At 37.2% G+C, this 26,918-nt stretch overlaps 10 protein-coding genes across 10 annotated transcripts; 3 read left to right on the top strand and 7 right to left on the bottom strand.

Annotated features, from left to right (window-relative positions):
• The first annotated feature begins 213 nt into the window (after positions 1-213).
• On the top strand, positions 214-1,809 carry RHIMIDRAFT_254084 (Pkinase-domain-containing protein). The gene is made up of 8 exons (XM_023611073.1): positions 214-464; positions 519-600; positions 660-750; positions 803-963; positions 1,015-1,042; positions 1,095-1,275; positions 1,329-1,649; positions 1,702-1,809. The coding sequence occupies exons 1-8, from the start codon at positions 241-243 to the stop codon at positions 1,769-1,771; spliced, it is 1,158 nt and encodes a 385-aa protein (XP_023471213.1). The 5' UTR covers positions 214-240; the 3' UTR covers positions 1,772-1,809.
• Positions 1,732-3,213, bottom strand: RHIMIDRAFT_8411 (alpha/beta-hydrolase). The gene is made up of 3 exons (XM_023615770.1): positions 3,137-3,213; positions 2,911-3,086; positions 1,732-2,842 (listed from the first exon to the last, which is right to left on the bottom strand). Exons 2-3 carry the CDS (start codon positions 3,079-3,081, stop codon positions 1,811-1,813), a joined length of 1,203 nt encoding a protein of 400 aa, XP_023471214.1. The 5' UTR covers positions 3,082-3,086; positions 3,137-3,213; the 3' UTR covers positions 1,732-1,810.
• On the bottom strand, positions 3,214-4,633 carry RHIMIDRAFT_8410 (uncharacterized protein). Its single transcript, XM_023615769.1, has 2 exons — positions 3,377-4,633; positions 3,214-3,322 (listed from the first exon to the last, which is right to left on the bottom strand). The coding sequence occupies exons 1-2, from the start codon at positions 4,265-4,267 to the stop codon at positions 3,296-3,298; spliced, it is 918 nt and encodes a 305-aa protein (XP_023471215.1). The 5' UTR covers positions 4,268-4,633; the 3' UTR covers positions 3,214-3,295.
• A 367-nt stretch (positions 4,634-5,000) lies between these two features.
• On the bottom strand, positions 5,001-6,127 carry RHIMIDRAFT_196615 (putative FBA1-fructose-bisphosphate aldolase; the record flags this gene model as incomplete). The annotated part of the gene is made up of 2 exons (XM_023606140.1): positions 5,001-6,007; positions 6,058-6,127. 2 exons carry the CDS (start codon positions 6,125-6,127, stop codon positions 5,001-5,003), a joined length of 1,077 nt encoding a protein of 358 aa, XP_023471216.1.
• Positions 6,128-6,504: 377 nt separating this feature from the next.
• RHIMIDRAFT_254092 (uncharacterized protein) lies at positions 6,505-8,050 on the bottom strand. The gene is made up of 6 exons (XM_023611074.1): positions 7,522-8,050; positions 7,414-7,464; positions 7,225-7,357; positions 6,994-7,141; positions 6,854-6,938; positions 6,505-6,801 (listed from the first exon to the last, which is right to left on the bottom strand). The coding sequence occupies exons 1-6, from the start codon at positions 7,713-7,715 to the stop codon at positions 6,789-6,791; spliced, it is 624 nt and encodes a 207-aa protein (XP_023471217.1). The 5' UTR covers positions 7,716-8,050; the 3' UTR covers positions 6,505-6,788.
• A 102-nt stretch (positions 8,051-8,152) lies between these two features.
• On the top strand, positions 8,153-14,759 carry RHIMIDRAFT_8446 (uncharacterized protein). The gene is made up of 12 exons (XM_023615772.1): positions 8,153-8,231; positions 8,299-8,423; positions 8,474-8,664; positions 8,716-8,925; positions 8,985-9,476; positions 9,535-9,864; positions 9,936-11,486; positions 11,535-11,974; positions 12,031-12,151; positions 12,210-12,309; positions 12,373-12,853; positions 12,912-14,759. The coding sequence occupies exons 1-12, from the start codon at positions 8,197-8,199 to the stop codon at positions 14,680-14,682; spliced, it is 5,847 nt and encodes a 1,948-aa protein (XP_023471218.1). The 5' UTR covers positions 8,153-8,196; the 3' UTR covers positions 14,683-14,759.
• A 73-nt stretch (positions 14,760-14,832) lies between these two features.
• RHIMIDRAFT_288387 (ribosomal protein L1) lies at positions 14,833-16,099 on the bottom strand (the record flags this gene model as incomplete). The annotated part of the gene is made up of 6 exons (XM_023613560.1): positions 14,833-15,175; positions 15,223-15,318; positions 15,372-15,520; positions 15,579-15,693; positions 15,744-15,892; positions 16,079-16,099. 6 exons carry the CDS (start codon positions 16,097-16,099, stop codon positions 14,833-14,835), a joined length of 873 nt encoding a protein of 290 aa, XP_023471219.1.
• Positions 16,100-16,125: 26 nt separating this feature from the next.
• Positions 16,126-19,372, top strand: RHIMIDRAFT_196547 (alkaline phosphatase-like protein; the record flags this gene model as incomplete). The annotated part of the gene is given in 10 exon segments (XM_023606136.1): positions 16,126-16,352; positions 16,367-16,402; positions 16,504-16,792; positions 16,851-17,129; positions 17,183-17,224; positions 17,274-17,484; positions 17,546-17,739; positions 17,786-18,096; positions 18,562-18,621; positions 18,763-19,372. 10 exon segments carry the CDS (start codon positions 16,126-16,128, stop codon positions 19,370-19,372), a joined length of 2,259 nt encoding a protein of 752 aa, XP_023471220.1.
• Positions 19,373-21,277: 1,905 nt separating this feature from the next.
• RHIMIDRAFT_232940 (uncharacterized protein) lies at positions 21,278-22,024 on the bottom strand (the record flags this gene model as incomplete). Its single annotated transcript, XM_023607843.1, has 1 exon — positions 21,278-22,024. One exon carries the CDS (start codon positions 22,022-22,024, stop codon positions 21,278-21,280), a length of 747 nt encoding a protein of 248 aa, XP_023471221.1.
• Positions 22,025-25,989: 3,965 nt separating this feature from the next.
• Positions 25,990-26,601, bottom strand: RHIMIDRAFT_288390 (uncharacterized protein; the record flags this gene model as incomplete). The annotated part of the gene is made up of 3 exons (XM_023613561.1): positions 25,990-26,243; positions 26,297-26,367; positions 26,414-26,601. 3 exons carry the CDS (start codon positions 26,599-26,601, stop codon positions 25,990-25,992), a joined length of 513 nt encoding a protein of 170 aa, XP_023471222.1.
• Positions 26,602-26,918: the final 317 nt, after the last annotated feature.

The raw sequence follows: 26,918 nt of genomic DNA on the forward strand, positions 1-26,918 counted from the left end.
AACCAAGATCCCAAAGCTCGAAGTGTAGTGCTCTTGCCATCTGGCGAATTAATTTTCCATTAGGGCGAATTTACTTTCGGAAAGAGCATATGGTTATGTGATTTTGGTCAGTTTGGATAGTGCGCCATTCTTTGATATGTGTGGATATCAATTATGAGCACTAAACACACCCCATTTCGGACAATTTTCCCTTTTGATGATTTTTTCTTTTCTTCTTTTTCTTTTAAATAACAATATACCATGAAGAGAGAACACGATGACATTGGAGAAGATCCTATTTTAAAAAGATATAAAAAACAAGACGGCTCAGTTGAAACGATAAATAACACCAATGCTTCACCTGCCTGGTCCACAGCATCTTCTACATCACCGGCTTATCGTACAAAACATCAGCGTACATTTCATGGCTGTTCAAAGATTACAGAGTATGAATTTTTAGACAAGTTAGGAGAAGGCACATTTGGGTAATAATAATAATAATAATAATAAAAGATATTGTATTTAACTTTTTTAAATAGTGAAGTGCATAAAGCAAGAAACAAACGTACTGGTGAATATGTAGCGTTAAAGAGGATATTGATGCATAATGAGAAAGAAGGGGTAGGAAAGATACATAGATCATATAATGATATTCCTCATGTCAATATATATGCATATAGATTCCTATAACAGCAATGAGAGAAATAAAAATTTTGAAGCAACTACAAAATAAAAACGTGGTACCTTTAATTGATATCGCTGTGGATAGAGGTAAAGATAAGCAAGATGAAGTGTTGTCATGACATAATAAATCATATCATAGGAAATCCTACAAAGAAAGAAAAAGGTTCCATCTATATGGTATTCCCTTACATGGATCATGACTTGGCAGGTCTATTAGATAACCCCAGTGTTCGTCTATCACAACCACAGATCAAAGCTTACCTAAAACAACTATTGGAAGGCACAGCGTATCTGCATCATGTAAGTTGTATAAGGTTAGCAAGTTGAAAAAGACTGACCTTATTTTTCAAGAATAAAATCTTACATAGAGATATGAAGGGTTTGGATATGATACACATGCACCTTTGATATACTTACCTTTCTTTCTATAGCTGCCAATTTACTCATCGACAACGAAGGTGTCCTTCAGATCGCAGATTTTGGTCTTGCTCGTGGCATTGAAGGTGAAAATAAAGAGTATACCAACTGCGTTGTCACCCGATGGTACAGACCGCCAGAGCTGTTACTCGGCGAGAGAAGATATACCACTGCCATTGATATGTGGGGGGTTGGGTAAGTTTGCGTAAAGGAAAGAAAAAGAAAAAGTAGATTTACCAAGAATATAGATGTGTGTTTGGTGAACTACTCAAGTCAAGGCCCATCCTTCAAGGACAAGATGATATTGACCAACTTGTCAAAATATTTGAACTCTGTGGATCTCCTAATGATGAAAATATGCCTAATTGGGAGCAATTACCTGATGCGAAAAAGATCAAATTCGAGCCAAGTGAGAGAAGAGTGCTTGAGGAATATTCAAAATATGATCCATTGGCAGCAGATTTATTAGACAAGCTGTTAGTATTAGACCCTGCAAAGAGATTGACTGCTCTAGAAGCGCTTGAACATGATTACTTCTACTCGACTCCTTTACCTGCTAAACTCTCAGAGTAAGTTCATTGCTCAAATATCCTTCTTTTTAACTCATCTTTCTCTTTTCAGGATGCCCAAATATGAATCGAGTCATGAATTTGATAGGCGAAAGAAGGCTCAATCCAAGAAAAACTATTGATTTAAATAAAGATATACGCAAACAAAATAGAAATGATATTTATTTAACAATACCTTCTTCGTCTAAATGATTAAAAGAAGAAGATAAATCGTTTAACTTGATTTTTGATGAGGAAGGGGATGATGATGATGACTGTTTCAATGTAGATGAAGAAGAGACGAATGAGTTTGTTTCGCTATCTGTCCGTTTACGAGCAGCGGCTTGGCGCATGCAATCTTGACGTACAGTTTGAAATGCATTGAGATAAGTGACGACCATATGGTCTTCTAGACACGTTTTTGAAATGACAACTTCCTCAGATAACATGGATGAAGAATGATGAAGGGTAAATGAGCATGTGTTATCTTCTTTCTTGGGTAAATTCAAATTGGGCTCAGACGCACTGGATGCAAATGATTTTCTTCTGCTCGTCGTTGTTCCAGGCAAAGGTTGGGTTGAGAACTTTTTGAGATGTGGGTTGCTAGGCTTCGGCTGACGTCTGAATTGATAGACGCGGCCTGGAATGTATAAAAGTGGGTATCTTGGCTCCTTTCCATAATAGATCTCTTTTCTACGTGCTTGGAGGATGTCAAAGCACTCTTTTCGCAGTGTCGGATTCGAGTTCACCTTGCTGCTTCCTCCTAACCCGTCCACGGCAATGACTGAGTCCATGATGAGCTCTTTAGCACAGGATGCAGCGCCATACGATAATCTGGCAACGATATCATCATGACATACAAAGCTATCAATAAACTCTTTGTACTTTTCACAGAGTTCTAAAGAAACACTAGCTACGGGAGCATATGCAAAGCAGCGCACTTTAAAGTCTGGGTTGTTGGATAGCTCTCTTAACTGATCCAAGTGATCTGCAACCATCATCGTCAGGATAGAGGCTGTGCCTGCACCTAAGGAGTGACCTGTGATGATGAAGGATGAAATAGGTCTAGTCTTTTGCTGACCAATGTACAAGAATATTTGTGGTATGATCCTCGTAAAAAACCATTGTGCAGATGCTAATAACCCAGAATGAATCAATCCGCCTCGCCAGGGTCTATACTCACAGACAAGATCTGTAATGCAATCATACAAGCTCTAATAAAAAAAAATTGTTACACTGATATTCCCTCCTTCCCTCTCATGTGCTTTTCCTTTTTGCTTACCCAAGTGCCACGGATACCGAGGACAACAGCTTCATGTGCTTGGTCATAAGACACAAAATAACTTGGTTGAAAGACAGCTCCCTTTCGTAAACCATATTCATAACCTAATAAATCTTCTGGAGGGATCTTTAAGTATCGAACAATGGCTTCCTTATTTGATTTCGTTTTCATAACATCTATTAAGGAGAGAGGTTAGTATTTGCCCCAGAAAAAAAAGACAAGTTACCTTTTAAATACTTTGCATAATCCCCAAGATAAGAGATGCCTCGCCAACCCTAACAAGTTGTATACACGTCAATAAAAAAAATGTAAACAGCAAACTAAATTTACATAAGCAATGATGGCATGTCCTAGAAAGTAATAAGCTTCATCAAGAAACTTGAGGTCAGTGATCTTCTCTGCCGGCGGTTCTCTGATATAAAATATCGTGTGAGTTGAAACTGTTTTGTTATTGTTATGATTTTACCTCGGAATCTCGGCATAAAAGTTTTGAAGTAAAGACAAAGATGAGATGAGTTGTAGGATAGTGATTTTGAATCCTTGTCCCTAATAACACTAAGTTGAAAGGTTTTAATTTTACATGATATCTACTTACAAAGGCATTAATCATCTTGACAACTGCACGAAGTAAAATTCGAGTTTGAGGGCTGACGACCAGACCGATCATTCTGTCTAAACTGGGATGAGACAATGCAACTTCTTCAAACGATTCGTTTATCCATTTGAATGCAAAATTCTTATCACCAAAGTTATGACTTTTTATACTTGCCGTATCTGATATTTCAACGTCATCCTTTCTTTTATTTTCACTGTCTGTCTTGGGAAAATCAACGTTGGTTTGATTGAGTTTTTTCTGAAACATCAAATCGACGGTGGAATCATTCTGAGGTTCGACCACAGGACGATCGACGAGAACTAGATTAGGTTCGACTGCATCATGATAGTTTTCAATAATATCAGATTGAGCACTTGAAGAAGAATAATCGTCCGTTCCTGTATAAATACTCGAATTCTTTCGTTTGAATAGACTGGACACGTTTTGATGACTATAAAAATCATCCAATATCTCCTGTTCATCTTGTGTTGAAGGGTGCTGGAATGAATATCTTACTCTCACTTGAATCGAACCTATATAAGGAGTCATCGAGTGTCTACTGTGACTTGAATGAATCTGATATGGAGGTAGGTCAAACGTATCATCAATAATATCTTCCTCTTCTGGCTGAGTATGATTTCTTTTAGTATTGTAATATTGTTTTAATTTAGGCATTGACATATTTGGCATATGCGATTTCAAAAAGTTGTGAGGTAATTGAATGTGAGCTGGTAAATAGCGCTTAACATGATATTCGTACATTGGCAGGAATCTATGGTTATTATCTATAAATATCTATCGCATATATATATATTTCTACTCCTTATTTACGTAATAAATACTGATTCTCGATTCTTTAATTGTGCAATTTTTAATTTGGCTTTGCCAATATGCCTTGTCTTTGATCTCCACTTTTTTCTTTTATCGTACAAGTCAAGCTATATCCCATCATAAGACATCAGTTCTCTCCTTTTTTTTAAAAAAAATATTTGTATCTACCTCAATGGTATCAAATAACTGATTATGATAAGATACAGTAAATAGGAAACCTTCGTTCCAGTTACCATTGGGATGCTTTGACCTTGAAGAAAAGTAATGTTGTGAACCCATTCGAAGTCTCATTAGAGGTCTTGATACTGGAACATCACTTCGAACATTCAATAGGTCAATCTATAGTCATATAAGTAAACATATATAATAGTTGTCAATCAAGCTTGATTCTTACTTGAAGCTTTCCAGGAGGAAGTTGTAATGTCGTTTGAACTGCCTCCCTTTTATCCCATTCTTCTCTCAGCTTGACAAGATTGGGTAGTGATAGTCTTCGGTGATGCTCTTTGGTTTCTTCATTTTGCGTCATCATCAGAACAAAGCAGATAGAAAAGAGAAAGAGAGGTATAAAGCGGGAATTTCACTATTTTAATAATAAAAATGGATTGAACACGTGTTTATTGATGACAAAAAGGTGCACGCGAAATATACAAAGAAATTAAATTATTTACAAGACATTCTTATTATTCAACCAGTCCAAAGCTTCAACGATTCTGTCAATCATTGTTTGCTCGGCAGAACGAATGAAGACACGAGGATCATAGTACTTCTTGTTGGGCTTGTTGGGGCCTTCAGGGTTACCAACTTGTGATTGAAGGTAGTCCTTGTTCTTTTCATAGAATTCCTTGAGTCCCTTCCAGTAAGCCCATTGTGTGTCAGTGTCAACGTTCATCTTGATGACACCATATTTGAGAGCAGTATCGATTTCTTCACGGCTAGAACCGGATCCACCGTGGAAGACAAAGTAGACAGGATTTTCCTTATCTGTGTTGAGTTGTTCTTTGACATGAGCTTGGTGCTTACCAAGGAGTTCGGGATGTAACTTGACATTGCCAGGAGCATAAACACCGTGTACATTACCGAAAGCAGCGGCAATTGAGAACAAATCGGTGACTTCTGAGAAGCGACGATAGATTTCCCAAATGTCTTCAGGTTGAGTATAGAGAGCGGCGTTATCGACGCCGGTGTTATCAACACCATCTTCTTCACCACCGGTAATACCAATTTCCATTTCAAGCAAACAGCCCATAGGAGCCATGCGCTTAAGATACTTTAAGCAAGTCTCAATGTTCTCTTCAACGGGTTCTTCAGAAAGATCGAGCATGTGAGAAGAGAATAGAGGCTCACCATGAGCCTTGAAGTAGGCTTCATCAGCAGCGAGCATACCATCGAACCAAGGGAGCAACTTCTTTGCACAGTGATCAGAGTGAACCAAGACGGGGACACCATAAGCCTTGGCAACAGCACGGACATATTGAGCACCAGCGACGGCGCCGAGAATAGAAGCTTCTTGGTTCTTGTTATCAATACCCTTACCAGCAAAGAAAGCAGAACCACCGTTGGAGAATTGGATGATGATGGGGGATCCGTTCTTCTTGGCAGCTTCAAGAGCAGCATTGACGGTGCTTGTGGAAGTACAGTTGATGGCAGGAATAGCAAACTTGTGTTCACGAGCTAATACACGTATAAGTCTATGACCATACACATTTGGTAAGGCTACTTACCGTAGTTAAAAAGCTTTCTGACATTATCGCCAGTAAGAACGCCAGCAGGAACGATATCGAGAAGACCCATTTTTAATGTAATAAGAAAGAAATACAAGGGAATAAAATCAAGCAAAACAATAAGGCTTTATATAACCTAAAGATTACATCACCGCACAACTAGGTTTTTTTTTAATTGATTCCGCCTTAGATCGCATTGCTTTATCTTTATATTCACACATAAAAGTCAACACGCTAAAACCGCATTGATGTCACTGCTGACTTAAGACCCCCCCCCCTGCTATTGACTTTATCCTTTCATCATCTTGCCTTTGTTTTATTTCCTTTTACTTTATCATTTACAAGCTAAAAAATAGAGGTTAAAGATCAACCTGACTGATAATAGATTTGCGTGATTGATTGCAACCCTTATAGATTATACGATTGATAGACTACAAACCCCGACTGCTGCCGTCAAAGTCTCCCTCAGAATTTGCAGTCACGGTAATTGTTATCTTTAAATAGTTTGAACGCTGTTGTGAATAGAATGTGTCAAACTCTGCTTTTCTAAAAATGGAATATAAAAAGAGACAAAAGGATGGGGCTTTTTTATTGTTTTTTTATTTTTTATTTGTATATGAAAATAGATGAGGTGCAATTATTTAATGATTTCTTGTGAGTGCATTGTATCTTGTGTGAATATATATGTGTTTGTGTGTGTGCAATGAAAAAAGGGCGTAGTATAAGTTACATTAACAGGCATATCTTTAATAAAATTAGTTTCCATGACAATATTATGCATTGTTTTTTTTATTACCTTCTTGTCCATTCACGTGCAGTGCTATCATGTTCTTCTCTATTATGCAAGTATTCATGAGCAATGGAGCCAACTAATGGGTCATCTATTGTATGGATGGGTTAAAGTCATGTATATATGTATACTTCTTTGCAACATACGTGGATTAGCATCAGTTAATAATGAACAAATAGACAACAAGACTTTAGAAATTGTCAAGGCAGGTGACCAGTTATCCTTCAAGATATCGAGACAGATAGCGCCTTGACTATTGATGTTGCAGTGGTAAATACGTGTTCTAAATGTAACCTATGATAAAATAAAAATAATAAATAATTAATTCACCTCTTTCTTTTCCCCCTTTTTAATTTTTCATGTAACTATATTGTTACCTTTGGAGGCTTGAAAGGATAGTCTTGAGGAAAGTGTACGTCTAAAAAGAAGATACCTCCAGCGTATGGGGAATCAGCTGGACCAGCAATTGTAGAAACCCACTCATATAAATTATCACCTTTTGGTCCAGCACTATACACATACATACAATCAATGACCCTGTCAATTCTATATGCTTTATAATTTACCTGCAATTAGAAGGAGGATCAAGTGAGATTTCAGCAAGTTCTTTCTTGATTCTATAGTCAGTATTTGTTAAATCTATGACAACAACGTATATATTTTAATGTATTTGCCTTTTAGCACTACTACTCAATGTCTTTTCAGCTGTCTTTTTCTTTATTACTTTCTTTGTAGGAGTAGGAGTAGTGTTAGTCGTAGTAGTAGTGGTAACAGTGTTGGCAGTAGTTTCAGCAATAGCATTGCTATTATTGCTTGAACTAGGTTCTACTACAGATGATTTGCTGCGGGTAGTACGTGTATTGCTCATTTTTCAAAACAGTCAACGAGTTTAGTATCCTTTAGGTATAAAAGGTTTATTTAAAGGTTAATCTTGAATGTTTTGATTCCTTTCTTTAACAGATGAAATGAAGAAATTTCAAATGTGCTTTAATGTGAAAAAATATATGTGCAAAAGAAAAAATTTTTTTTTCTCTGTAAATAAATAAAGACGACACGAAATAAATGTATTTGATTGGCAGAAGTATTTTTCTAGAAATCAATTCAAGCGCGCATACTCACGCGTCGTTTTAGCTAATAGTAATCACCCTTCAATAGCCATCTGTTATTTTTTTTCAGAATAGAAAGACAGTGAGAGAAGCGGGGATTTTTTATTGTAGTCTCTCTTTTGTCTTTCCAGTAAACCACTATTTAACAAAGGAAAAAATTAAGGTGACGTAGTACTATTGAACTCCGCAGTCAAAATCTCTTTTACTCTCTTTTGAACATCTTTTTTAAAATCATACCAAGTGATGCAACGAGACGCTCTCAAAAAGACGTTTACATTATAAGTATTTCCAACAAAAATAAGCTTGAACACACATGACTAATGTTGTCTTTTTTTGAATTTATACAAGTCATGAACGGTTTGTTATTGAAGTAGATCCCAGCCATAAATTTATCAAAGGCCTAGCAGAATTAACCATTCAACCACTTCATAATAAATTACCATCCATTAAAATCAACTGCCGACAATGCAGTAAGCATATATACATATTATCAACGACCAAAATATTCATATTATTATAGAAATTATAAAGACCTTTGTTAACGATATACCTGTTGAATTCACTTTGTCTGACCCAGTACTCGATCTTAACCTTGGACCTTCAACCACAATTGCTCATCACCAAGTTTATAAAAGTAAATATTTGAATGCACTACGGGAAGCTGACGAAGGCGAAATGTTGATTCAATTACCTTCCGATTGTATAAAACAAGTAATGTATAAATCATCAATGTACATACGCACTTGACTGACTTTTCTGTAGATTGGCACGAGAATTGTCACACAACCAACCCCACAACCACAGCAGAGATTGCAACAACAGCAACAACAGCAGCAGCAGAAAGAGAATGAGGATAAACCTCCAGAGACAGAGCCTGTTTATGCCTTCCTGACCGTGCGAATCGAGTATACGCTGGAAGATCCTCGAAACGGCATCGTATATGTACAAAAAGATGATGAGATCGCGCCTTATGTAAGTTGTATAAACATATTAATCAATAATCAGTTTATTGATATATAAACGGGTAATAGCGATCCAATCATATGTATACTGTCAATCAACCATTACCAGGATCAACACGATCATGGCTACCGTGCGTGGATAGAATATCAGAAAGATGTACATGGGATATGGAGTTTATTGTACCTAGAAAGGAAAGTGGAAATACGATACCAGAGTACGACGGAGAAGGTTCTTTTGACGAAGAGGACTGCATGATGGTGGTTTGCAGTGGGGATCTCATCGAGCAAGTTATCCACCCCACTGATACCACCAAAAAAATTGTTCATTACAGTCTTTCAGTACCAACACCCGCACCATTCATTGGATTTGCTGTCGGTCCATTTGAGATGATCAAGTTATCACCTCAGCAACTTCAAGAAGAAGTCCTAACAGCAGCCGACTTGGATGAGAATCAACAGCAGACATTGATGGCTGAAATCAACATGATGTGTAACATTTATGCGTTTGGGCTACCAGGATTTGAAGAAGAGTTGAATGTGACCTGTAGTTTTTTGATGCATGTAAGGATCATTCTTTGTTCAACTGCTAGATATATATAACTAATTTATCATATTTAAGGCAATGCACTTTTATACTCAAGAATATGGGTCATATCCATTTTCAGATTATAAATTGGTGTTTGTGGAGGATGCATGGGCTAATGTTGCTTCAAGTGCATCATTGGCTATCTGCAGCTCTCGATTGCTTCATTCGGCCGATATAATCGATCAAATCTACAACACCAGGCGTGAGCTCAGTCAGGAACTTGCAAGGCAATGGTTTGGTATTTATATTGTTCAGAAATCTTGGCCAGATACATGGTTAGTGAGAGGGTTGGCAAATTATATGGGATCACTCTTCATCAAGAGACATTTGGGAAATAACGAATATAGACTAAGGCTAAAGAAGGTAATTTTTCTTACTTTGTATACTTCCTTTTTTTTTTGTATGCCTAATATCCTTTTCTTTTATTTGTATAGGATATGGAGCTATGTTGTATTATGGATATCAACAGACCGCCTATCTACAATCCTGCTTTACCGTATCCACTCGATCCTGAAGATCTTGAATTTATCGAACTAAAAGCACCACTTGTGGTCTATATGCTGGATAAAAGAATGTGTAAAGGAGGCGGAACACTCGGCTTGTCAAGAGTGCTGCCTAAAATCCTTGTATCGGCTATGAGTGGTGAACTAGCACAGAATGCGATCAGTACACATTACTTTTTAAGGGTATGTCGAAAAGTGAGTGGATTCGATACAAAAGTATTTGCCGAACAGTGGATCTACAGAAGTGGTTGCCCAAGGTTTTCATTTTCATTTCACTTTAATCGAAAAAAGATGGTCGTTGAAATCTTTATGCGACAAGAGAACACCAATGCTCTCATTGTCAGTCCGGATGATATGTCATATGGTACAGAGTACCAGCAGCTTATGACGCCACTTTTTACTGGCAACTTGACTGTCCGCATCCACGAAGCAGACGGTACTCCTTACGAACACATTCTTGATATTCAAGCCAATAAGCAAAAGTTCGAGGTTCAGTTCAACACAAAGTATAAGCGTATTCGTCGAAACACAAAGCGATTCCAAGCCAAGCAAGCCGCCGCCGCTGCAGCTGTAGCTGAAGAAGAACAAGAAAACGAAGAGGGCGGAGATCAGACAACGGTGCTAGGGATTATTCCTAGTCTGGGCCTTGGTATGCCTATCTTTGAAGACCCAAGCAAGAAGAAAGAATGGAGAATTGTCGAATGGGGTCAGGATGAAGAAGATACAAGTGGTGCTGCCAGTGCTATGTTTGACTGGATCCGCCTTGATGCAGAATTCGAATGGGTCTGTGTAGTTGAATTTAAGCAACCAGACTACATGTGGGCAGCACAATTAACCAAAGACAGAGACGTTGTTGCTCAACATGAAGCAATTGACGCGCTTAAATATATGCCATCCTACGCCACATCGACCAGTTTACTACGCGCCATCATGGATCCAAAATGCTTTTACAAGATACGTATGGAAGCAGCCTACGGATTAGCAAGTTGTGCAATTCCAAGCTTAAAATGGGTTGGCTTGCATCAACTAAGCAAGATGTTTCACCAGCGCTTCTGTTTTCCTATAAACTCTCAAAATGACAGTAATGATCAAATGAAAGACTTTCCGCTCATTCATTCCATACCCAAACCCAACAATTTCTCAAACCTGTCTGATTATTTTCTCCAAAAGGCCTCCGTCGTCGCATTTTCGCAAATCCGCGATGAACGCGGACTGACACCAGTGAAGATTCGACAATTCCTGCTGGATCTTTTGCGATATAATGATAACATTGGAAACGAGTTTTCTGATTGTTATTATGTTGCTACACTTATCTCTGCTTTAGGAGATGCACTCATACCTGTGTCAGATGAAGCTTTAAAACTAGATGATCTAGAAGGTGAACAAGTGAATGCTGCAGCTAAAGCAGAGATCGAACGGTTCAGAACGCTGGATTATGTTATTCCTACCTATCACAATATTATTACCGTCACATGTTTAAAGGTACCTTGTTACAAAAAAAAAAAAGAATACCATCTAACAGGTTTTTAGACCATGACAAAACTGATGCTAAAGGATCTCTTACCGCTTAATCTGTCCTTATTCATGCAATATACACGATACGGAAACTTTCTGGAAGTGCGTTTGACGGCATTTGACAGTCTGTACATTCTCTGCGGTCTTTCAGACCCTGTTTTGAACCAGTACTTGCTTAGCATCATCAAAGAGGATCCTTCTGTCTATGTATCACACTATGTAGCACGCGCCATGCTGGCATGGTTAGGGTTAGCTTTGAAAGAAACATATGATGTGTCTTCGATAAATAAATATACTGAAGAATTTGCGGAAGAAGAGGGTAAGGTGGTCATTGACGATGATCGGTCTTTGACGCACAAAACGCCGCAGCAAGAATTCCAATCCAGTGTCGAAAATTTGCGAAAGCGATTTGAAAATGATACAGAATTACAACAGTCTCTATGGAAACTATTAAAGTAAGAAAGAGAAAGAAAAAAGAAGAAAGAGAATTCAATCTTAACTTTACACCTAGTTCATCAGAAAATGCAAAGATTGATCACTGTATTCGTAAATACTTGCTTCAGTTCTCAGAGTATGTCTTTAAGCCTATCGATGTCGGCCTCAAGGTGACAATTCGTGTGCCTACTCTACAGGTAACCTATTCACACATCCTGAATCATTTATATCTATTAACAATTTTCTTTAAATTAGCCTCAAGATATGGGTGAAGATACATCTGAGCCCTCTACACCTACCCAACAACAACCACCTATCATTCGTTTCAGTAAACCAAAGCCACGAGTTGAAGAAAGTAAGTTCTTTACTATTATAGTTGATCAATGTTTCATTCATATATATATATATGTCTCTATAGAATCCAAAAAGCCAAACATTCATATTAGAGCAGAAGTTCCTTCACAAGATACAGAATCTATTTCCTCTACCAAATCAGGAATAACTGTCACTCTGCCGTCATCCGTGTCTTCATCGGCCGACCACGCAGAAAAAAACGTGACTATACGCGAAGAGCCCAAGACTGCTGTATCTGATGCAGTATCTACGCCGACACCATCACCTAATATCATTACACTTTCCATCAGTGGTCAACGTAAAACTGAGAAACAGAAAGCACAGTCAGAAAGCACTACACAACCTTCTCTGCAAGCTACAGCTTCTATACCGGCTCCAGTGAGCAAACCGAAGCACAAGAAGGTTGTAGACAGTGTAACGGCTGAAGAGTTGAAGAAATGCAGACGCGTACTAAACAAGATAAACAAGTACAGATGCGCATTACCTTTTGTTCAGCCTGTAGACGAAGTCTTGGACGGTGCGCCAAACTATTATAAAATTATCAAGTAAGTCATGCAGTGACGTTTATGGATAGACACACTCATTACTCTTTATTACTATCAGGAACCCAATTGATCTGAGTGTCATCAAGCGCAAAGTTGAAAACAAAGAATATACCACATTCCGACAATTTGAAGATGATATACGCTTAATGTTAAATAATTGCTATATCTACAATAGTCCTGGAACACTGGTATATAACGAAGGACAGGCACTCGAAGCTGTATTTGAAAAGGAAGTAGCCAGTTTACGAGGTAAAGAACAAGACGAAACACAAAATATGACCATTGTGGAAAGCCCTACGCCGGCCAAACCGCAAACCATCGTCCATGATACAACGCCTCCTGTTATCAAACTGAAACAACCAAAGCCCAAACAACTCAGCACCTTTGTCAGTCCTGCAGCATCGACTAACAGCGAACCTGAAGTTGTAAGGGAGGTATCAAAGAAAGCACCAAGTCAAGCTCCTCATGAACCTCCACAAGAGACTATCAAGCCCATCACTCTGTCTCTACCGTCTGCACCAGAGAAGAAGGCCAAGCCGATAACAGATTATGAAAAGATGGAAACTATCATTGTCAATGCCATGACGAATCCTCATGCCTTTGAGTTTCTGCGTCCGGTTGATCCTATCAGACAAGGTGTTCCACACTACTTTACCATTATTAAGAAACCAATGGATTTGGGTACGATCAAGGGAAAACTAAAGAATAATCAGTATGCCAGTCCAGAAGAGATGAATGAGGACGTGAGACTGATGTTTAGAAACTGTTATACCTTCAATCCGCCAAATACCTATGTATATAATGAAGCCAAAGCGCTCGAAGACGATTATAATGCGGATTGGCAAAAGTATTTTGGTAATCGAAGGCGCCCATCAACAAGCAATGCTGAAGCAGCTACTTCTACAACAGCAACAACAACAGCATCACCGATGACTGGAGTAGAGCCTTCAAATCAAAAGCCATCCAAACCGTCGAAGGCAACACCCCCTGGTCCAGAGGCAGCAGCTGCTCCTGTGCCCAAGCCTAAGCCTCCGATCAATCCAGTGATGGACGCCAACAACAAGAAGAAATGCGAACGCATTCTCAAAAAACTGTGGGCTCACCAAGCATCTGCAGCATTCCATAAACCCGTTGATGCTGTTGCTGAAGGCGTACCACATTATTATGAAGTTATCAAGAGACCTATGGACTTGTCTTTGATTCAAAGAAACTTTGAGCAAGACAAGTACAAGAATATATGGGACTTGGAACGAGATGTACGTCAGATCTTTTGGAACTGCTACAGTTTCAATCATCATGAATCCTGGGTAGTTGGACAGTGTCAGGCATTGGAGTCATTCTTTAATCAGATTTGGTCAGCTGAGTTTGCTGATCCTTATGCAATCAAGGGAGACGACAAACGCATTGCTCAAAACGTGGTCAATAAGCTAACCTACCATGAATCAGCGGCTTTGTTTAACGAACCTGTGGATTTGGCAGCATTACCTGATTATGCTGAAATCATCAAACATCCTATGGACTTGAGAACCATTTGGGAAAGACTAGAAAGTGGGAAATATATAAGCTTGAAAGCTATCGATCACGACATTCGTCTCGTATTTAAAAACTGCTTTACATACAATGCACAAGGCACATTTGCTTATGATCAAGGAAAGAGACTCGAAAAGTATTACCAAAAGATCAGCAAGGATATGCGTGCTCGTATTAGTAATAGTAATGGTAATTCTTCTCATCCGTCCTCTGTCAACAAACGATCGCATCCCTCATCGTCCAGCCCAGGACAGGAACCTCCCGCAAAAATTGTAAAAACTTCAAATAATACCATGTAGAAATGTTAACCCCCTCACACATAATGTCACATCTATATATAAAAAATAAATAATCAAAGGTTCTTTTAAATTGTGAACACTTGATCTACAAAAACTCTTAAGGACAACAAAACAAAAACACCGTATTTAAGGAATTAAACTTTTATTCATCTATTTCTTTCCACCCTTCTTCTTTTGAGCATTCTTCTTTCCAACCTTCTTTTGTATCTTTTTAACCTCGGCTGTCTTCTTTTCAACCTTCTTCTTCTTCTTTTCGCTTTCCTTCTCATCCTCTTTACTCTCTTCCTTTGTTTCCTCTTTCTTTTCTGCTTCTTCCTTTCCTTCAGGCAAGATACATATGATAGGTAATAAAGGAGATCCATTTGACTTCAAACCGATGATATTTACGTTTTTCCATTCAACTGCAATATGCTCAACTAATTGAGGCACGGCAGCTTCGTAATTTTCCAAGATTTCAGATTGTTTCATACCAAAGTTACCAATCTTTATCGAACTATAAATGGGTCAATATATAGACATAAAAAATACACGATTACTTACGTAACGGTACCAGCGTTCACTTTAGCAAAAGTACACTTCAAGGTCTTTTCGACAGTATTCTTTAAAGATCCATTCATTTTTACTGGAATAGGAATTCTATCAAGAAATGAGTTAATCTTTACACAACGCAATAACTCCCCTATCCTTACTTGTTTCTTGCCAAGAATGATTTTCCAAACAATTCAGGTACAAGATGAGAAATACGATCATCAGCCAAGAAAAGATCGTATGATGCTGCTAACTTTCTTTTAGATTCATATGTTTTGTAGGTTGTCTTTAACATAAGAGGTGTGATGACCTAATCAAACATCTGTCAACCCTTTTCTCTTTCTCTCTTTTTTTTTATATGTATTTACTTTTTTGATAAAAGGAACATTTTGCTTCTTGATGAGTGCTTCAATTTCAGTTGGGTTGCTTTTTGTTATTAAACAGATTTCAATGTTGCTGGGATATGGTGAATGCTTTAAAGTACTATAAAGAAGTTAAATCTGAATCATTCCTGTTCACTTTAACATAGTTACATCTTTTTTGGCTTTGCCTTGGGTTTATGCTTATTGATAGCATGAGTGCTAATTTGAATACTGATACTACTATCCGTCTCATCTTCCAATAGATCATTGTTGGCTTTGTTTGCTTGATGTTTGTATAAAGCAGATATGGCCTTTTTTGCCTATATGAATAGTCATAAGTATAACAGTCGATCGCACTTTGAGGTATTAGATTTACTTGTTTTAGATCTAACTGAGTCATTGGTTGTTTTAAAACGAAAAAGAGAGAGAGAGAGAAGATAAGTTTAAAGAAGCAAAAAAAGAAAAGTAGTAAAAATGAGGACAAGCCACCTTCAAGTCACAGGTACCTCAAAGAGGGAATACACCATGTTACACAAGCACCCCTCTGTCTCTCATGTCAAGTATAAGACACAACCTACTATACCTGTTTGTGCTCGCGTGCATACAGATAATAGGCATAGGTTTGTTTGCCAAGGGGTTTTTTCCCTATAAAATATACCTGTCAGGATTTGCCACACAACAAGATGTTCCTTTGTCATTAGCAGACGATTTGCATAAACACTATTGGCAGGAATCTGTATTTGATAGACTTGCATTTATTGTCATTGACGCACTTCGAAAGTAATAATAACAAGCACACTTACTTCATGCTTACTTTTTATTTTCTTTTAGTGATTTCGTTTTTGGAGAGCAATCGAGTTTTCATTTTGTAAAAAGGTATCAACATTACAAGAAGAAGAGAGAGAAACTAAGCCTTTTTTCTCTCTTGTAGTCAAATAGAATACGGAACAGCAATACCATTCACAGCAAAGGCAACAGCACCCACTGTCACTATGCCACGTATCAAGGCACTAACGACAGGAACTATTCCGAGCTTCCTAGACGCTATACTTAATATTGCCGAATCAGATACAAGTTCCTCCCTTGATTTTCATGATAACTGGGTTCATCAATTGAAGAAAGCCAACAAGACGATGTATTTTTTTGGTGATGACACATGGATCAGACTATTTCCTGGTCTCTTTGATAAAACAGATGGAACCACGTCATTTTATGTATCCGTAAGTACTTTTTTTTTGAAATCGGACAAAGGGGACAAGATTAGATAACAGCAGATAGGACACTGTACAAGTAGATTTAAATGTCTCTAGGCATATTCAACAAGATATAGCCAAGGAAAGATGGGACGTACTTATCATGCATTACCTGGGTTTAGATCATATTGGTCATTTGGGTGGACCCAACAGCCCCTTGATGCAGCCAAAGCAAAGAGAAATGGACGAGGCTATTGAATCTATCTTTGATATTGTATCGAAGCAAGATGCTGAAAGGCTTGTTAGTGATCCCAAGGCGAAAGGCACACTGATTGTCATATGCGGCGATCATGGAATGAATGATGTAAGTGTGTTGATCGTACTAAAAGCAAAAGAAAAAGCAATTGATATTAATAGAATGGGAATCATGGGGGATCTTCTACTGGAGAAACATCTACAGTAAGTTTATATAAAAGACATAGTATCAAACAAGCCTAATATCATCAAGGCTCTTGTTTTTCTAAGTCCACAGTTTCAATCACGTCCACATTTCAAACAAGCAAAGAGTACAAAAAGATCAACGGTGTTTGGGTATCCGGTTATAGATCAGATCGACTTAGTACCAACACTTGCATCCTTATTCTCATTCCCTATTCCAAGAAATAATCTTGGTAGAGTCATAACTGACTTGCTTAAGGAAGAAGATAGTAAGTGCAAGAGTGTTTTAACGTTCTTCATTATCAACCAACTATTATTTATTAGCCACCAGCTTACTCAGAGCTTTACAGCTAAATGCATTTCAGTTGGCGCAACTTTTGGAAAAAATGATTCCAACAGTTCAAAAGTATATCCGCGAGCCCCATTTATACCTCGATGATAATGCTAGCTTACACGGTAAACTGTATGCTCGAGCCACTGTGCTTTTCGAACAGTATCTATCAACTCAAGTACAACAGACGGCTCATGATGCGATTGTGCTATTTAATGAGGTAATTAAATGTCAAAGTAGGAAAAGAAAAGACTAGTAATAACCTCCTTCTCAAGTTTATAGATTTAACACAATCAGAACTTGCAAATATTGCAAGTGACTATAAGCTAAGCTATATGATACTAGGTACAATGCTGATTATATCTAGCGCAATCTTATTTTGTGTCTGGCATTACCAAGCGAGATACAAGACAGATCAGGTCTGGAAACTCAACTGGTATTTCTCGATTGTTTTTTTGGGAGCTTACTCAATTAGTATGTTTGCAAGCAGCTATGTTGAAGAAGAGCATGTAACTTGGTTTTATTTCCTTCAAACGTTTATTCTGTTAGGTGTAGTACAAAGGTAGTTTAAAAAGAATGACTTCTATCTTGTTCTTATACTCTTGAAGCCTTTATACAGTCTATTCATCAAGCAAATTTACTATTTATTCAGCCATTCTGTGCTTTCTTCAACTAGTAACAGTACGATTAGCAGTTGGATGGAATCGAGGATTATCAAGCATGCTATTACACTATATATCGCCATGGCATCTCGTGGCTCTAACTTTAGGTACGACAGTCGCCCTTGCTGCCAAGAACGTGATTGAATTAGGCAAAACACAGACAGAGGATGTTTATCAACCTGCGAATGTAATTTTAAATATTTCTAAGGTATTCTATCTGTCTGTCATCTCTTTTTGCTCTGTACTTGTGCTCGTGTACAAGATTCGGTCAGATCCAACTGCTGCCGGCCATGATGGGAACACAATGAAATCTGTGCCTGAGTTGTATCAAGGCTTACTTAATATGGAATTGGTGAAGCCACTAGACCAAGTACAACTCGGTCGATTGATATACAACTATGGTGCGACTGCCTTATTTGTTCTGTGTGCGTTACGCTATATCACAAGAAAAGTAAAACTGATCAATTTAGAAGACAATAGAAGCTTTGGTAAGCGAGGCGCACAAACAAAGGCTTACAAAAAAAAGGAGAGATTAATGTCAGTTTATTGCTAGGTAATGACAACAGTAGATTAGTAGAATTACTATTGCACACAGCAACACCTCTCCTTATTCTGCTTAGCGGAACACACAATGCCGCGCTATTCCTTGTGTTCTATCTACACTATCACATCTTTAAACTGTGGCAGCAATATCTAATAGAGATAAACCGATTATCAGTATCGACATTGGCCATTATGATGACTTGTCTATGTCACGCATCCTTTTTTATGACGGGCCATTCTAATTCATTAGCCTCTGTGGATTTGAGCAATGCCTATGTTGGTGTTCAAGGATACGACACGCTCCTGATAGGAGCACTTACCTTTATCTCCAACTGGTCTGCAAGTGTATGGTGGGTATTTGCCTCTTGGTCGCTTATTGCCGATTCATGTGCAACGATAGACATTCCAAAAAGATGGGTCATGTTTATCATCACACAGTCTGTCTTTTTTAGTGTGGCACTGTCCTTTTTATCAATTTCGGTGACAATTCTGAGGGAGCATTTATTTATCTGGACTGTCTTTTCTCCAAAATATTTATATCAGGTTGCATGGAATTGCCTATTTCATTGGACAGTTCAAGCTTTTATTGGTTCTCTCTTTTTGGTGTTTATCTGTAACAACACTATTGACTGACCGTCTTCTTCCGCTCCCCCCCCCCTTATTCTCCTTCGATTCTGTCTTTATCCAATAAACGATCATCACTTTTTTATTTACTAGGCTTAGTCTATCGGTCGGATACAAGGCCGAATCAGTCTATTAGGAATTTGAAAGTTTGTATTCCCATCAAAAAAGTAACAAAGTCATTTTATGATGCTAATCGCACAAGTTGATAATGCTCTAAAATAAAGAGATTATAACAGATTGTCCAGACTAGACCAGAGCGGTGAGATCACTAAGGGCATGAGCACTATGCAAGTTACATGCAAATGATCATAAATCATCCGTTTTGCCCTGTAAGGCTTGCTAGAGATAGACTAATGAGGTTAGCAATGGTGAATGGTAAGCATGTGCCAGAGTGATGGGTTGTTCAGGAAATATACATGATTTATTTGACAAATCCTATTCCTTCCAAATTAAATATTTTTGGTATATATATGCAACAGGCACATCATTGCTTCAACATATAAATATGCAATATAAGAGATCGTCTTTAGCCACTGATAAAGAACAGGGCCCACTGCAACCAAATGCAATCTGTCATTAGCGCTCAAATTACCTTCCATGAGGGCTAATGTTTACTTTCCTTTATTATCTAGTTAGCCGAGAGCCTTTCTGTTTAACAAATTGATTAAAGACTGCTCCCCTTTTCAGTTGATACATATATATAATACACCCCCCTCTCCTTGCAATTAGCTTTGAATGTGCATCTAGACATGATGTAAGAATAATGTAAATGATAATTACTTTATTTTTTGACAGGACTTGGTTGTGTATCCAAAAACAGCGTCCTATACCTATTTTCATTGAGTTTCCGAGAAACACACACACAGAGAGAGAGAGCATCTTGACATTCTAATAGGACGAATGGGATATATAATTTTCCCTTTGCTTATTGATCATCGTCTATTTCCTTTTTTGGAAGTGAAGAGAAAAAAAAAGGTTATATCCTTATGCATAGCCTTTAAACATAATTTTTCGTGTATAAAAAAAAATCAATTATGATTGGCTTAACGAGGTAGTTAGTGGTAGTAAATCCGTATTCCAAATAAAGCTACAAGAAATTCTATATTTTTCTATAGAGCGAAAAAAACTAATAATAATAGAGGTAATAATGACGCCATTATAATATCATATTGCTTTCTGCATGTTTTTTTTTCTTTTTCTCCTTATTTTATAGTAAACATGGCAAAATACGAGTAAATGGGCAACAAATAAAGAGGATGTCATGAAAAAAATATGATGTCTATTTTGATTCAAACTACATTACTTGTGAAATATAAACAAAATCATTTTTATTGTTACTTTTCCATAAACAAATATTTTTTTTCTGCATTTTAGTATTCAGAACCATTAAGAATACATCTGAGATACTAGAGGATCAACATTTGCCTTTTTAGGACAAATCTGCGGTTTTGAAGTCATTTATTCATCCTCTGTCTCTGTCTCCCTCCCTGAGAGTTTTACTGCAAGTTGACTAAAAAAGAAAACACTCATCTGCATAATTCATCACATATCAAGCGAAATATACGGGGAATGGTTCACTTGCACCACCTTAGACATGTGTTACCTAGCAACAAAAATAGAGTGAACCAAAAATGATTGAGCCATATTAGCCTGTAAAAAAAAATTGAGTCATATGCTGCTTTATTTTGTTAAAAATGGTTTTTTTAAAAAAAGTATGCATAACCTGTATGTAAATAAGAAAAGTAAAGATCATATAATGACAATATGAAGGAGAAGAAGAGAAGGGGTCATAGATAAATAATAATAAAAAAGAGAGGGAAAATGCAAAGAGATGAAATAGATTCATTGTTGTATGAAAGTATATATATATAAAAAGAATGAATACATGCTGAACACGACGTAGGGATATTTGATTTATTCTTTGCTCTGTCTTGTACGTTGGATCATATCTAGCTTTTTTGAGAATGCAAAGCAGGCGGGTTCCTTGCGAACATGTCGAGTACGTGCATCTGAGCGGGCAAAGCATTTACGACAGCAAGGACAAACATATGGTTTATTCCCTGTGTGAATTCGAATGTGTCGATGCGCATCATACTTTCTTGCAAATTTACGATCACAAAAGTCGCAGGCATGTACCTTTTTCGCACCTATTTCTTCCTTGTTGTTTTTTTTGGCAGACGAACGGGTTGTTGAGCTGATGGAGGAAGCTGATGACGATAGATCTGAGGTAATCGATTCAGGTGAATTTGGTACCGTATAGTCATCTCTGGTATAGTCCTTGCTTGTTTCTGTCTTGTGAACACTTGAACGATTATCTGAAGCATCATGCCTTGGATTGTATGTATTTTTTGGTATGGTATACGCCATACGACTATCACTGTACCCTGGCTGAAAGATGGGGTAATCTGGAGGATAGTGACTGACCGGGTATCCTAAGTTGCCATAATCATCCCATGCGTTGCTATAAGTGAAATAAGAATCAGAGCGAGTTGGACGATGACTTTCCGTTCCTAAGGGCTCTTTATAGTCGGTAAAAGGAATATATATACCAAGTCCATCATAGGCTTCTTGCAGCAACACTGGATCGTACGAGTGATGATACGACTTTGTCTGTATGTATTCATTAACGTTCAACGTAGAATACGAAGTTTGAAAAGTCATTGAATAAGGAAACGAAAAGGAAGTAGTAATAATAATAAGAAGAGGAATAAAAAGAAGAAGAAAAAGAAAAAAGGACTATTTATATAAAGCATTCAATAGACGAAATCAATCCTTTATGAAAAAGGAAAAGATAAATAAATAGCAGTACTGCACGTCCCTTTGTTTCTGTCCCCCCTTTCCCTTTCCTATCCCCTTTATTTCTATTCGACAAACGTTATAAGAAAAAAGACTTGTGTAATGATAGTAAACAAAAACTGTTTATTTCATGTGGTCCTTATCAATACGCATGTATTGTTCGCTTTTCACGCCCCTTTATTCTCCTGAATACCCTTTCTTCATTATAGCATCATATCGCATCAAGTATTCTATCGACAAGAAAGCCTTTGCGCCCCAAAAAAAGACAAGATCAAAAAGGTGAAGAGTTATTTTTTGCTTGCTAAAGTACTAGCGGCTACTGAACCAATCCATACTAATCAGACCCGTTTCCTTCTTTTAGATTCTGCAAGTTCCTTTTTTTTATATACATATAAAGAAGTGGTGTTACGCCGAGTCTAACGTCGGCTACAATGGTTATGGATTGCCCGCTTCTACTAAAATGTAAAGATGAACAAGATTATCTTGTAATATTTACCCTTTATCCGAATAGTTGTCATTTTCCCATAAAGAGAAATCCATCTCCTCTTTTCTCACTTATTCTCCTTAACAGCGGCTACGCATTTATGCTGTCACTGATAATAATAATGATGTACGTGTGTGTGTGTGTGTCATTTGAGTTGCAGGACCTATTTGATTAAACACTATTACTGAATTTAAATTTTACAATCACCATGCGTATTCGTGCGTATATATGTGTGTGTGCGAATATGTTCAACGCTTCAAACTCTAATATAAGCTTTTTTATTCTCTTGAAAGATTGATTCTATGACAAACAAGTAGCTTTTATACTGTAGAAAGAGATATGTTTTGATGTAAATAATAACAATAGTCGATGTGTGACAGTTGATTAATTATCTTGTGCGCGCGCGCGTGTGTATGGTGCTCGAGCAATACATATTCCTGTAGCAGAAATATGCAGCTTTGTTTACCCCTAAGCTCCCAGCTTCTTTTTCCAGAATAATCTATGGTTCCATATTCTATAAAATGGACAAACCTTTAAGAAAAAAGAGGGAGGAAGATGGAAGTAAAAGGAAAAAGACTTTTTAGCCTGTAACCCACCTTGTGGGGATATTTCTCTTTTTCAAAAACCCAAAGTAATCAAGGTTACATGTGTACAAAAGTAGCTTATATCTGACAATTCAGATGTTTTAAAGTTCATAGCTTATACTACTGACGCGAGCTTCATCACCTGTAAATTAAAGTTTCTAGACCATAAAAAGCCCGTTTTACAAGAGAGTTTAAATGAAAGAAAAAAAAAAAATAGCAATCAATATAACATTAGCAATACACGCCTTCGTAAACGTGGGCTAATATTCTATTTTTAATGTACCCCAAGCCAGGGCCCTCGCATTGTGCAGAGAAAGAAAAAGAAACATAAAGGGGAAGGGTGTAAGTCCGTACATATCGGGGCATTTCCGTCAATAATTCACAAACGTCCAATTTGTGATTAAAGTTTCCTGGTGTTACTAGATTGTCCAGGACAGTTATTTTCTCCTTTTCACCATTTTAATGATTTTATTATGCTCTAATTCTTCATGTTTGCTTACAAGGTTAACAGTTTACTGCTGTGTAAAGATATTACTGAGAATAGAATGTACCTGCAAATCATTTATAAAAGCGGGCATAACGCGATCGATCAGTTCAGTCTAGTTGTCATTTTTCGTTAGCCTAGAAGTCCCTCTTTCTCTCTTTCTCTTTCTTTTTCTCTCTTGTTCTTTATTTTAGAATTGCGTTAATATTTAGTCATCCTGCAGGCAAAAAAACAATCTGTACTCAATATAGAAGTAAAAAGAAAATTATGGAATGTTTTATTCACCTGATATAATGTCTCTCTCCTTACAATATCTTAAAATGGCAACAACCCGAAAATCTTTTTTATTTGCACTTTAGCGATCCTTTTGCAAGTTTTAAAACTTTAAATCACATGTATTGTAAAGTATTTATATATAAAATAATATAAAAGGAGAGAAAGAGAGAAAGGTTCATTGTGGGGAAGAGCCCAAGTTCCCTTTTCAAATGGGGAGCTGACCACCCGTCAAAAAAGGCAAAAGGAGGAAGATCTTTATCTAGAGGAATCTAGGCCGTAAAGTATAGACATATATATATCAACATTCATGCATAACCTGATTGAATAGAGATATGGACTACACATTGTTGATTTACTAACATAAAGAACTTTACCACACATACACGCGCGTATTCATTATAACAGTCAGATTTTCCTTTTAGCCATCAGCGCGCAAGTTCTATTTTTTCTGTGCCACAAAGTAATCTGTTTAAACTTGTAAACAAACAAAACTTTATTAGGCAATCCACAAGCTACCATTATCATGTCCTTAATACCCCCTTTTCTACTTGAATTGTCCAAAGGCAAAAAGAACGTTCTCTAAGCCCGATGATTTGATCAAGTCCGAAAAAAAGGAGAGGGGGAACAAGAATGAATCTTATCTATCAAAGCGTATGTGATAGTACTAAAAACAAAAGAAAAGGTAATGAAGCTACAAAGCCACAGAGTATGAGAGATGGATTACATTCAAGATTAAAAGAAAGCCTTGTTTATTTATTCTTGACATATTAGTTCATTTGTAGCTAAGCCTCCATTGAATGGCATCAAACACTTGTTCAGTGTCACAGTTTCTTCAAACATTAAGATTGTATAAATTAAAAAAAGGGCTATAGACTGGGTGTCTCATCTAATTATCGATAAATACAAATTAATAATTATGGGAAAACGGAATAATTTACACAAGAAATTCCATCTTTTAACCTTAAATCTAGTTTGAGCTTGCCCCAAACTCAAATTGATGACAGTAAAGGATGGGGGATGATCTACAGTAATGAAACTGTGTAGCTTCAAAGTATTACTGCCGTGTCTCTTTATGGAATAAAGATAAGAAGGATGTGTTATCTGTCTCTTTAGACACGCTTGATGTATAAGTAAATGTGTAATATTGAAATCAGAAGCATATGCATACAACAACAACAACAACTGTACCAGCGGCAGCAGTAATAGCAGTAGTAGCTGCAAATCTTTTTTTCTCTTTTTCAAAAGGGAGAAAGTCATGTGTGTATTCAAAATTCTTGTCTTCCTGAAATAACAGGTTAAATCCTAAAGCGGGATATTCTAAAAACGCGTAGTGCTACCAATTAAAAGTAGAAGCTGCTCTATCACTTCACAAGGTATTGCCTCCCCTGCAGTAGACTTTGAATGCCCAAAAGGATACACTAAACTTGGTGCAACAGAACTGTTGGTGGTTTTCCTTTTTTTTTCCAAGTTTGGTTAAACCTGGAATTAGAGAAAAAAATATTGCTTTTTCCAGAATAGTTTAACCCAAAAATGGAAATTTTATGGCCTACTTTTGGCCATGTGTGTGTATTTCAGATACTTTTTTGTGGTCAAATATAATTATGGCGATACATCCAACGCAAAGTTGTTTATTTAGGCCAGTTATCCTAACTGATTTACGGAATTCTCCATCTTAAGTGTTCAATCATTTGGTCATTGCTGCTTTTATGAATTGAATCTTACATCTTGTGTAGAAAAAGAAGTGTATTTATTTTGTGAGGAAAATAGTGATATCCAGGCTCCAAGTAGTATATTCATGCTTTGTGTGGTAGAAAATAAGCTAAATAAACATGAGTATTAATATAGAAAACTTGTAAAACAAAACATCTCAAGTGCGATTGAGATATTTCTCTGAAGCTTGTGAATCGATTTAAAATAAAAAAGAAAAAAAAGACAAGAAATCCTTTATTAAAAGCACTAGGAAACAGCAATAATATTATTTATTGATTCATAGCCAAACTAGTTAATTTGAAGGCTTATTTTCTCTTCCCTTAGTCCATTGCACCAGACTCTCTTCGATACCAAACGTTGAATGATAAAAGTAGAAAGGGATATCAAGATCACGAACAGGAGTAATTATGAGATCAGAAATGGGCGGCAGTTGCAAAGCTTCGGTTGCAGGGTTATCCAAAGGCCGCTTGCCGACGTTGTTGATGTTTGTAGAGCTTCGTAAAAAGTGCTCCTTTGAGCGAGAAGACGAGGGCGAAGGCTGCTGAACTATTTCTTTTTGGTTAGTAAACATGGATATCTTTATTTTTTGAGAGGGCTACCTTTAGGTTGACCTGACTGTTGTTGAAGGGCTTTCTTTTTTCTGTTATCCTTTGCTCTTCTGTTTTGGAACCTATTGATACGTTAGGTCAAGCCCATGTCCGAGTGTATGATCGTACCAAAAGTGAACGTTCTTGGGACCCATATGAACGATCTTGGCTATCTCTTTTTTTTCTTCTTGGTTTGGATTGGGATTTTTCCGATAAAATTCATCCAAGATGGCCATTTCCTCTCGAGAAGTACGCATTCTTCTTCTCGCTATTGTACTTAATGGGATAGTCTGTGTAGGAGTGATTGCTTTGTCCATTTATATCCTCAAAGATGATAAAAGAAAGAAAATGCTCTGAGGTCGTGGCTATGTCTTTATAATAAAACTGATAAAACAACTCACATCAACTACTGACAAATTAACATTTTTTCAATAGTATTTTGAATTAAGCTTCTTAACAATACATGACTTTCCTCTTACTTTCAATATAAATAATTGTGATAGTTTCACATATAAACACTCTAGTCACAAGTTTATATGCAACAGTACACACAATTTCGTGTATAGTTGCCCTTTGTCCCTAAGATGCTTAGTTTTGTACTACACAGCGTTTTAAATAGCGCAAGGCTTAAGTA

Source organism: Rhizopus microsporus (assembly GCF_002708625.1).
Source record: "Rhizopus microsporus ATCC 52813 unplaced genomic scaffold scaffold_1, whole genome shotgun sequence".
NCBI lineage: Eukaryota > Fungi > Mucoromycota > Mucoromycetes > Mucorales > Rhizopodaceae > Rhizopus > Rhizopus microsporus.